General features: G+C 44.0%; 1 protein-coding gene across 1 annotated transcript in view; it reads right to left on the bottom strand.

Moving 5' to 3' along the window:
- The window catches only part of ADAM19 (ADAM metallopeptidase domain 19), an 81819-nt gene that overhangs the window by 45781 nt on the left and 23806 nt on the right, over positions 1 to 12232 (bottom strand). Inside the window, exon 4 of the mRNA XM_045503573.1 lies at positions 3217 to 3295. Within this exon, the coding sequence (XP_045359529.1) occupies positions 3217 to 3295 (79 nt within the window). The remainder of the gene's footprint in view (positions 1 to 3216; positions 3296 to 12232) is intronic.

Genomic DNA, 12232 nt, shown 5'->3' with positions numbered 1-12232 from the left:
TAGCATTAACAACTGACTTTTGTAACATGCTTTAAATTTACCAGGGGCTTTCACACACATCATCGTGTGTGATAATGATCCCACCGTTTCCTGTTACAAACAATAAGGGCTAACATCCATCCAGCCCTTACTACTGGATAAAAAAAAACTGATGTCGATTTTTTCCTTTTAATTCTGACAATCTCACAGCCTTAGGAGGTAGATATTATTATTCCCATTTTTTAAAAAGGGAAACTAGGGGCACCTGGGTAGCTCAGTCAGTTAAGCATCCGAGTCCTGATTTCAGCTCGGGTCATGATTTCACAGTTTTGTGGGTTCAAGCCCCACGTCAGGCTCTGTGCTGACAGCGTGGAGCTTGCTTGGTATTCTCTCTCTCTCCCTCTCTGCCCTTCTCCCACTCATGCTATGTCTCTCTCAAAATAAATAAATAAACTTAAAAAAAAAAAAAAAAAAAGGAGGTGGGGGAAACTAAAGGTTGGAAAGGTTTCAAGTCTTTCCCAAGGTCACACACCCAGGTGGAGACTGGAATGACAGCAGCCTGACTCCAGACTCCATAGCCACCCCTGGCAAAAGCAGCCCCAGGAAAGTGCACAGGGCTTCATTTGTTACTGCTCTTCTCTCTTCTAGCACCAAGGAGGACTGAGCTCTAGTCTAAGCCTTGCCATTTACTGGTTATCTGAAGGTAAGCATGTTACTTTTTCTCTTCTCTCCATTTCCTCATGAATAAAACGTGGTGTTGGGAGAGATGTTTATAAATTCTCATAAAACCAGTGATTCATCGTACCCTTCTACAGCTCTGAGAGTCAGATCTTAGCGTATCCAGTTTTCTGATGAAGAAACTCAATACTAGTGTGGTCAAAAGGGTTGTTGAAGGTCACATAGCTAGTTAAAGCCAAGGCTACAACCCTGGCTTTAGACCCCAAACTCTGTAACTCCTACAGGCCTGGCTGATGAGTTTGAGGAAGTTCCCAGAGCTCCAGAGCTCCCACTATCCCAGGCCCAGGCTGGTAGCAGGGCGTGGCTCTCAACATTGGGGTCAAGCACAGCCAAATGGTTTATTCTATTCTCATTTCTCTTTGAAGTCCTCAGCTCCCAGATAAGAAAGCTGACTAGGAGCTCCCTGAGGCCGGGTGGGGGCTTTGCAAGAGTCCGGCAGGAGGGGATGTAAGAAAACAATGGGTTATCCCATACTTCAGCTAGGATGTGCTTTGGTCAACAAGACCTTCCGGAAGAAGGAGAGTTCTGGGAATGAGGGGAAGTTCTCTTCCATCTGAAAGGCCCTCACAGCATCTCTGCCTGACTCTGAGAGCACAAAGAACAAGTAAATGAACAGTCATGAAGTCATCGCATTCTTTCTCAGCTTCTCGGCCTGAGGGGGCCACCCAAGGGGGCTTTCATAGCAGGAAGTATGAGCTCATGGCAAACTTGTGCACTGAGACCCATTCTTGAGCTGTGGGTAGAGAAGTGCAGGAGCCAAACTGAGAGGACCGTGCTTTGTGAGGTCCTTATGTGTAGGGGCTTTCGAGGCGTGCCTGCCCTCTCCCTCCCTCCCTGGAGGCACAGAACTTTAGTCTCAATGATGGAAGAGGTTTTGACCAGGGGTACTGAAGAAGGTGGGGAACCACAGCTGGATAGCCTCCCCAGAGATGAGAAGACACAGCCAACTTGCCTGTTGTGGGTAGTGGCCACACTGCCAATTCCTTCCCTATCCAGGAAGGTGTTGGTGAGTAAGATTGCATTAATCTTCACATGCAGCAATCCAACACAGCACCTCAGCCACCTGATTACTATCCTCCAGACCTCTTAGATCTATTAAAACTTAGCTGTCCTGAGTCCCTTTCCCCATCCAAGGCTAAGCTGATAAACTAATCTGAGCTTTTACTGACTGATGGTGGCTGCCATGGCCTTTTGGACATCTACACTCTAACAGGGATATTTTAAAGATGGGCCATGCAGGAATCTAAGATTCCACGGGAAGCTGCCAGAGGAGCACTGAGGCAGAGGGACCTACCCTGTGGCCCTATACACCACACCTCCACATCTATATGCCACAAAAGTGCGTGATGTCCTGCCCCAAAGGCAGAAGACCACTGGTGTTCCATCTTCCCTTCTTCACCCCATCTCATCTGCATGGTCCGAGAAGGGTCACTCTAATCCAGAGTGTCTCACCTTGGGCACTGTTGACATTTGGGGCCAGATAATCCTCTGTTGTGGACAGGCTGCCTTATGCACTGTAGGACACTTAGCAGGATCCCTGGCTTCTACCCACCAGACGCTGGTAGCATCCACCTCCCAGTCATGACAGTCAAAAACTGGCTCCAGACATTGCCAAGTGTCCCCCAAGCCTTTGCTGGCCAAAATGGTCAAAGAAACAAATAGAACATTTTACGGTAACTGCATCTGATTAAAATTGATATAAATCATCCCGAATCCTATTTTCTTTGCATTATGTGAGTTACCCACATGTTAACAAAAGTTTAAATAAAAGAAACACTTTAAACAAAATCACTCCCAGCTGAGAACCACTGATCTGACCCCATGAATACTAGCAGGTACCTCAGTAGGAAAAGCTAGCAGACCATGAAACGTGTACAATTCACTACCTTAAGTGCCCACCAGTGGGGTGTGGTGAAGCAGACTAAAATTCATCCTTCTGAGAAACCATTTGAAAGACCATTTTTTAAATGACAAATCTTTTTGCAAATAGCCAAACTCAAAAACACTTTTGAGGGGGAAAATATCCAATATGAAGATGGCAGCAAAACAAGAAAATCTACGAAACCTAAAATCCCATTAAAAAAGGCAGACTACAAAACCTTATACATCCATATGGAAAAGTCTCAATTAAACATCTAATTAAGTGCAATGGCAGGATTACCAGTAAATCATGCCTTTTACTTAAACTTTTGTTAATATGTGGGCGATTAACATACAACAGAGAAAATGTCTGCTTTGTAATGATTTATGCCAATTGTAGTCAGAGGCACTTACCCTAAAATATTCTGTTTGCCTGATCATTTTAGTCAGCAGAGGAGAGGGAGCCCTTATGAAACAACAAATTCACATTTTGCTTTTCCTGCTCATGCCGTGGGTCTGGGGTCAGGGCAAACAATCCCTCCAGAGGAGGGACTGTGCCCACCACGTATCTCCTCACTTCCCAGGGGTGGGACCAGGACAGGCCAGCTGCTTGACAGATCCTTGCTGACCTGAACTCACCTCAGATTTCAGCATGGTGGTTTGAGCGTTGCCACTTGGAGTATAATGGGTTTCTGTGTAGGCTGGAGCAAAAAGGTACCTGCAAAGAATAAACATAGACATTTGTCTCTTTAGGTGCTGTTCTCCATCCTCCTGGAAACAGTGGCCAGTCATTCTAAATGACCCAGGAAGAACCACCCAAGCATCTCTGTGCAGAAGAAATTGAGCAGCCCTAAGGGCCTACGGAACAAAAAGAAAACCAGGAGGAAGTTTATTAATTTTGTTCTTAATGGGATCATCACTTAGTATGGACACAACCAGATGAAGGAGACATAACGACAGCAGTGGTCGCAACTTTTTCTGGGTCCTGGGAATACACACAAGCGAACCCATTTTCAAAATTTCCCAGGGTCTTTGGACGCTCTTTTGTACCTATAATTATGCCAGCACTGCATCCACCAACTTGCAGTATTGGCTCGCCAATTTTTCTTCATGGGAATCCTTTCTTCCTGTTGCATGTTCTGGTGAGACTGCCAGTCAAGGTGTCCTACCCGGCCCTGGCCAAGAGTGGCCCAAGTTCCAAGCTAAGTCAATGGAGTGATGTTGCAAAAACTGAACAGATGGAAGCAATTCATCTGTTCCTTTGTTCCTGCTGCCTGGATTCCCAGAGTTGCCTTTGTCTGCCTTTGCTGAGACCTAGTGGTTCAGATGTCCTGAGACCTGGTAGTTCTGTGTTACCCTTACAACAAATTCTTATTTTCTTTTCTTTTCTAAAACTTCACATTGGTTTCTCTCTTGCCACAGACCCCTTGAAGCTGAGGTTAAGAATCCCTCATCAAAGGCAAGGCAACACCAAACAAGGTTCTTAGCATTTCTCTAAAAGTTAAAAGAAAAATAAAAGAGCCAAATGGACATTTCAACTAGCTCAGCCACATTAAAAGCAAAATGCATCTATAGAAAGTTGAGGTCTAGGGGCAAAAAGGTGTCTCATGGAAAAGAAAATGAAGTCTAACAAAGCAAGAATTAAGAGGATCTAGATGTACTAACATGGAAAAAAATGTTTAAAAATGGAGTTAGATCAAAACAATACATTTCAGGAAAATACACATTTTAAAAATCCCTCCTAATGAAAAACTGATAACAATACACACAAGTGTAGGCATTGAGAACACATGGAGAAGCAAATGCCCATTGTTAATGGTGGTTATCTCAGGGCATTGCAGATGTTCACAATCTAAGTTGCATATTTCTAAAAACTGGTTGATTTTTTATTATTTTTGTTTTAATTTTTTTTTCAACGTTTATTTATTTTTGGGACAGAGAGAGACAGAGCATGAACGGGGGAGGGGCAGAGAGAGAGGGAGACACAGAATCGGAAACAGGCTCCAGGCTCTGAGCCATCAGCCCAGAGCCCTGACGCGGGGCTCGAACTCACGGACCGCGAGATTGTGACCTGGCTGAAGTCGGACGCTTAACCGACTGTGCCACCAGGCGCCCCGGTTGATTTTTTAAAAAAATAATTATTTATTTTGAAACCTGAAAACCTAATTTGAAACTGCTTTTAGGAAGAAGAAAGTATAGACTGAGGCCAGCACAGAGAGCCAAAGGAATGTGCAGAGACAACCCTGGTTTTGGAAGAGAGGACATTTCCCAGCAAGACGAGGTCCGTTGAAGAGGGCCTCCAGAGTCACTTCTGGCTGTAAGTTCTGGGACTCCTGACTGAGATTCCTCTCCACTCCCGGAGAGCAGCCAGAAGGCAAATGTCACGAGAACTGTCTCTTCTACTACATCAAGCCCTTCAACATCAAGGCTTGGACAAGAAGAAAAGAAACCCAACAGAAAAATGTAAAAATAAAGCGAAGTACAAAACCCAGCTTGTGTAGAGAAACTCTCATTCACATGAAAACTCTGGGTCTGTAGCTCACTTGGCAGGGTCTGTCTCCCAGCCCTATGTCTTTCTCCTTAGCACCTAATAAGCCAAGGATCCAAGGAAGGAGTCACCCATTTGTCTGCGGGAGATAAACCATAGGCCCCAGGAGGACTGAGGCCAAGCTGTTTAGTGCACCAGTACATACCAGTGCTTAACATTTATTTAATGAAAGAATGACTTAACTAGTAATTGAATGAATGAGTTGTTTTCAGCATTAGGAGCTTGGAGTATGGTCTGGAGTCTGAGAGAATGAAGTTTACATTCCAGCTCTGACATCTACTGTCTCCATGGCCATGAGTGAGTTACTTTACCTCTCTGAACCTTTGTTTCCTCTCCTGCAAATATGAGGACAATATGCCTACTTGATAGGGCTATATTAAGAGTATCATAACAAAATGCACAAAAAGGGCTTAACACCAGGCCTGGCATAGAGTAAGCTCTGTAAAGGTCAGCAATTATCATTATTGCTTTCACCAGGGATTATGATGGAAGAACCCAGAAAAACTGATATAATCTACCCATTTTCCCCTAACTCTCCCCAGCCATTAATGTTCCAGTTTATCACTTGAGAGAGATGAAAAGGCAATTAGCTTATTCTCGCAGGCCCACTCCCTAGATCTGCCTTCACAGATGGCATCATGGACAGCTAGAAAAGGGTTCAGAGTTTAATGGTCCATTCCCAGTGCCAGTGGGGAGATGTGAATTTTCCCAGAGGAAATGTACCCCTGGTAAATACATTCTCAGCCTAGTCTGGGTCTCAGGGGGAAAAAAAAATCATTCATTCAGTGACATTAAGATGCTCCAAAGAGAACATTCCAGATTGAACCTCAGAGGTGTCCACATTATGGTCAGTCCCCAGCCATACCTTCAGAAGGGTAAGCATCTTTCTGCAGCTTCTTGTTCTGAGGATCTGACACCATTATCATAGGACTCCCAGAGCCTCAGGGTTGAAAGGGACTTTCGTAATCATTTAGCCAAACTCACTAAACTGTGGGCTCCTTAAGAGCAAGGGCACAGGTGCTTCATTCAGGGCTTCTCCCCAGCTCCCAGCACGTACCACGCAGGCAGTACATGTTTATTCTGTGAGTAAGTGGGAGAAGGAATAAGTGAAGGAATGAATGAACAAATGAACCTTCTACCTAGCGTAGGAATCTGCCAGATGGCCCTTCAGGATTGGACATCTCCAGTGACAGGGAACTCATGAGACCACCCACTCCATTTTAGACCACATACAACAGTTAACATTCTTACAATGAACCAAAATCTATCTCTGTCACTGGCACCCACTGGCCTCATTCTGTCTTCTGAATCTACATGGAACAATCTGCTTCCTCTTCTACCTAACTGCCATTTCAAGACCAGCAGCATCAGCATCACCTAGGAATTCGTTAAAAATGCAGACTGTCGGACCCCAGCCCAAATGTACTGGGGCGGACAGAAACTCTGGAGTTAGGGCCCAACTATCCATTGTAATAACTCTCTCAGTGATTTTGATGCAGAACCACCGCCCTAGACCACAAGTCCTCAAAATATTTTTAAGGTAGGCGAACTTCAGAAATATCAAAGTGTCTCATTCTCCAAGCCCCTATCACCTTCCTGCCTCTACCACATCCTGGATCATTCTGAGTTTGAAAGAACCAGGTAAGTTGCATCACAACAGTTCACACATATTGAAGTGTTAAACCATTTAACACACCTATGTACAACACGCCTATGAGGTAGGTCCTAATTGTTTCCCCGTTTTGTAATTGAGGACACCGGGAATTCAGACATTTAACTTGTCCAAGTTCTCATGGCATGATGTCAGGGCCAGGTTTCAGACCCAGGTCTGTTGGCCCTGACTATGCTTCTTAAGCACTTTTCTGCTCTGTCTCCCTTAGAAGGCAGAAGCATAAAAATAAAGCGCTTCCAAGAACCAGCAGTCCAAACCACAATTTGATGGTAATGATAGTTGCCTTGCAGACACACGGATGTCACAAAAATGTCATGAACTGTTAGATGCGAATATATGCAAGAAGAATATAGTTAGCAAAGCACATGGCAGGAGAAAGGGGATGGGTATGTTAAGAACTTCAGGGCTAGTTTTTTGAAACAACAACCTTTTCTCCAAATAGGGTTACAGATGTTGGCCAGGAAGGTCTTTCTTTCTAGAAGCAAAAGGAAGGGTCATGTTTCATCACCACCATCTGTGCAATTCTACCGATAGACAAAACACAACTTCCAAATCCTCTCCACTGCCCCGAGCCAAGCCTGTCTATCCCTGCGTGCCCATGGGGTGCCCTGGCAGTGTTCTCAGGACTCAGAGAGAGGGCCACAGGGCCACTGAGCAGCACGGCTTGGCCCACCCGCCCCTTCTTCAGCCACATCTTGTTCTCATCTCCTCCCTGACAAGGGGCTGGCTCAGCATATCAGCAGGAAGCCATCTCTCACCACTGGAGTGTATTAGGATTTTCAGGAAACAAGTTGTGAGTGATGTGAGTCCAGGAAGAGAGAAAGACTGTCCAAGATTTCCCACCCCACCCCCTCCTTTTACTGGCTTTGATGGAAAAGCAGTTTCTACAAAGTGTCCCCCCACCCCATACACACACCGTCCAGGCTCACAAGCCCACAAAGCAGGTAGACAGTATTCCTATACTAACAGCAGCTAGCACAGAAATGCTCACTGTGGGCAAAACCCAGGTCTCTCAGACCCCCATGTCCTCTACCAAAACCTGCATCTACTGAATCCCACCTGGGAAAATAAGCTTTTTCTCAAATACTAGACATAAGGTCGCTCTCCAGGGAAGGACAATAGAGCTGCCTGTGGTGGCCAGGGCCCTGTTTGTACGTACAGCCAGACCCCAAAAGCACACTGTAGTCTGAAACAGCCGTGACCCACCTCTGCTAGAGCCCAGTGCCTTCAAAACCAGAACAATCCCTTTAAGGACTATTTACTATCAGACAAATTTCAAATGCCTCTCTAAACTTCAATCTCTAAAACTCCCTCTGGAAAGAGAAGCAGCAGGGCTAAAACAAATTTGCAAAACGTCTCTGAGTTCAGTCCTCCTTCCTCTGCTTCAGGTAAGCACGTGGTGAAGATAAAGTGATAACAATTTCCAAACTACCTTGAAAAACAACCAATGCAGCCATGCTCAGTAGAAGTAAACGTTACTTAGCTCATGCCACAGTGGCTATTTTTACTGACACCTCCTTCCCCAGATCTTGCTCCCTCTAGGTCCTTCAAGAAAGAGTATCCTAGCTCTTAAACACCAGTGATGCTTGCAGAGGTATAGCCTTGCTGAGCCCTCTTATTTCCCCTGGAAGACCTTCACCATGCCCACCCGTGCTGATGATCATGCAAGCCTCTGTCATTTCTCGCTCATACTCCCAATGCCGTAGCCATGGGACTTAGCCCAGTAACTGCACAACACCCAGAAACACTGAAAAAACATAAAATCTCAAGCCCCAGCCCAGCCCCACTGAGAATTATATTCTCTAGAGAAGGACTAAGAAATCTGTATTTTAAATAGTTTTTCCAGGTGATACTGGGATTTTCAGGTTCTGGGAATTCTCCTATTCCACTGGATCAATTTTAACATTTTAAATTCTTTTTCTCATTTCTAGCCTCCTAATCACCCTCCCAAACCTAAAGATGCACAGCACAGCACAGAAGAAAAGTCCAGGGCTCAGAAAGCTTCACTTCAAGTACCAGCTGCACTACTCTCTAGGTAACTGTTCTTTCAAACCCCAGAAATGAGGCAAAAGATGACTATGGTTTTTTTTCAATTTCGTACAAGAGCACCATGGCGTGGCAGGCTCGGGGAGGCCAGGCTAAGGGTCTTCGGACTCCGTAGGGGGGGGAGATGTAGCTTTGAAAGACTATTTACAATTAATTAAGGCAGCTCTTGTACAAGTCTGTAAAATGAGATGTTAACTTGTAAAATGCTAATAAAATACAATAGAAGAAATGCAAATGATTTCCACCCAGTAGAAAAGATAACTCCAAACGTTACGGTATCATCATCCCTAGGATGATATTAACCAGTTTTATGTCTAACTTAGCAATCTTATCTCAACATTCATTTTTTTCACTATTAAAAAAAATACATACATACATATTTCCCTTATCCAACTTTTAAGCCAGTTATCATCTTGCTGGTTCCCCCATTAATGCATTAATGAGATAAATCGAACTTTGACATGTGCTCACCAGTATTTGTATAAGAACTACTTCACTTGAGCCACCGAAACCTTTACCCTCCGTTTCCTAGACCACAAATAACAGAGTAATAATTACTATCTCACAGCATCACTGAAAGGACCAAATGAGAAACATACATTCAAACACTGACACTTCAAGTTCCGGTGAGCTTGGGCAAGTCAGTTAAACTCTCTGTGCCTGTTTTCTTATCTATAAAATGGGAAGAATTTTAGAATCTACTTCACAGGGCTGTTGTCAAATGCCTATGAAATTTTGTTAAGTAAAATCAACAAATGTGAAAGAACTCTTCTTAAAGTATACAGTTTTGTGTTCTACAATTCACTGTTATAATTTTCTCTGGGAACAGCTATGTGCACATGTGGCAAAATCTTGATAATTGGTAAATCCAGATAATGAGTATCTGAGGGTTCATAATACTCTTTTCGGGTATTAATATTTTTTAACTAGCGAGGGGACATTATGCCAGTTACAAGCTACTTGGCCTTAGTCTCCCTTTCTACCAAATGGAAATAGTGATGCCCAGGACAGGCAGACACTGGAAGGGTTTGTGAAAAGCAGAGAGTGCTATTCTAATGTAATAGCCTATGTTTACCCATATTTGGGACAAAATAACAAACTCAGTAAGTATTGTTTTGTTTTCTTTTGTTTTCGAAGAAGGAGAAAGTAAAGGGGAGAAGAGACAGCAGTCTCAGAACCAAGATTTCTAAACCAGTGCTCATTCCACCTCTGACTCCAAAGGAATGGAAACAAACCAACATGCCAAAGGCACGGCCCTAAAGCCAAATAAGGATTGACAAGTCCAGGGGCCCACAGGCAGAGGCATTCCTTTTTGAGGGAACAGAAAGGCCAAGGAAGGAGGGACTTTAAACATCATTCCTAATCTAAAGAGTGGGGATCCCCTCCTACCCCAAGGACTTTCTTGAACAAGTATCATTACTGCCAGAGGACCAGCTCCAGAAGCAACACTTTGAAGCAAGATGGCGCTACCCATAATCCTGGCAAAAAGCCAAAGCTACATGGCATGTTTTCTTTAACCTTTTATTAAGGAAGTTTCCCAACAATGCATTAAATCAACACTCTTTTTCACCAACCACTTCCCATTACATCTTCTCCCAGTCCCTATAAGACCTGGCATCCTTCCCACCAGCTCCTGGTTCTATGTTTTGCTTTTATATACCAAAGGATGTTTGGATGAGCACTGTTTACTCCTTTGACCAGCAGGGTATTTCTTTAATCCTCTCCATGCCTCCCTCTTGGCTAACTCCACAAAAACGAGTAACTTCTCTGTGCAAACATGGCTGATTTCTTGGGATCAGGGAGCTTAAGTGTTAGAGACCTGAGATAAGGGACCTCAAAATGTGTCACCCAAGAGTCTAGAGATTTGTTCTGCAGTGTCCTGAAGAGCCTGTTATGAGTATTCATTGGAGCTGGATAAGAATAGTTAAAAGAAATGGGGTACTACCTCTACCACTTCTCAGAAGATTTTTAAAAATGAAAACATTACCTGAAAGCAGTCTCTCTGGCAACCAGATTTTGATAAACAACCACAGTGTTTGTTTAACAGATCAACCTGAAGGGAAGGGCCAAAACAAGCGGTACCAGGCATATTTCAGAGATTTACTTGGTGAATAAGACAAAGGGGAAGGGAAGAAAAGGAACCTCTAAGATCACTGGGCCTAAGAAAATATGTTAGGAAAGAGGATCATTTCATTTTTCCTATGAAAAAAAGCATACAAAAAGCAGGTGGGTGAAGACAAGAAACCAACCCACCTTAAATGTGGGTGCTTTATCCCTTTTAGACTCTGATTAAATATCCCAATAACTCTGCCCCAGGTTTTTTAACATCCTAAAGCACAAATCACAGCTATGATGCAGTCAAGAAGGTCAGATGTTGGCGAGCCCTTCTAGATCGTAATGGACAACTGTCCCAGCCTCTAGCATCTTTGCCACCTTCTTGGAGTAAGATTGCCCCGATTTGCATTCAGACAAATTCTCCCCTGTCCCTGCATACTGACTGTGGGCACCTGGAGTCAGTAGTGACAAGCCAAGACAATCAAATCTCATTTCGCCAAATTCCATGATGGGTGACATCTGGTGAAAATGGCTGGAGCAGAGTCACCCCAGTGGTGGCACCTGAAAAGACTAACTATGAATTCCTAAATCCTTCCTGTTCAAGCCCTAGTTCTTCAGCTGTTTTTTTTTTTCCCCCCAACGCATTCTATCTGTTGTCCCATATCCTTTCCATAAAGTTTTTTTTTTTTGGGGGGGGGGCGGGGGGGAGATCAGTATACAAATTGCAGAGTTGACTGCAACAAAAGAATCTTTTTATGCCACCCTATCTGTCTAATGCTTCTCCTCAATCCACTTTTTTTAAGTTTATTTATTTTTGAGGGAGAGACACAGGTAGAGCGTGAGTGGGGGAGGGGCAGAGAGAGAGGGAGACACAGAATGTGAAGCAGGCTCCAAGCTCTGAGCTGTCAGCACAGAGCCCGATGTAGGGCTCAAACCCACAAACTGTGAGATCATGGCCTGAGTCAAAGTCAGATGCTTAACCGACTGAGCCACCTAGGCACCCCAACCCTCGATCCACTTTTATATTTTTTTAATGCTTATGTATTTATTTTGAGGGGAAGGTGGAGGAGGGGCAGAGAGAGAAAGAGAGTATCCCAAGCAGGTTCCACACTGTCAGTGCAGAGCCCGACATGGGTCTCGATCTCACAAACCATGAGATCATGACCTGAGCCAAAATCAAGAGTCAGACACTTAACTGACTGAGCCACCCAGGAGCCCCTCAATCCACTTTTATAGATGAATAATTTGAAAAAGAGCAAAAACAACTTACCCAACATCACATAGTTATATTTTGCTTCTAAACTCATCAGTCTAAATAAACAAAAATAAGCTAA

This window comes from Leopardus geoffroyi, chromosome A1 (assembly GCF_018350155.1).
Source record: "Leopardus geoffroyi isolate Oge1 chromosome A1, O.geoffroyi_Oge1_pat1.0, whole genome shotgun sequence".
NCBI classification, from domain to species: domain Eukaryota; kingdom Metazoa; phylum Chordata; class Mammalia; order Carnivora; family Felidae; genus Leopardus; species Leopardus geoffroyi.
The sequence above is the reverse complement of the archived record's forward strand: the minus strand, read 5'-3'. Positions and strand labels throughout refer to the sequence as shown.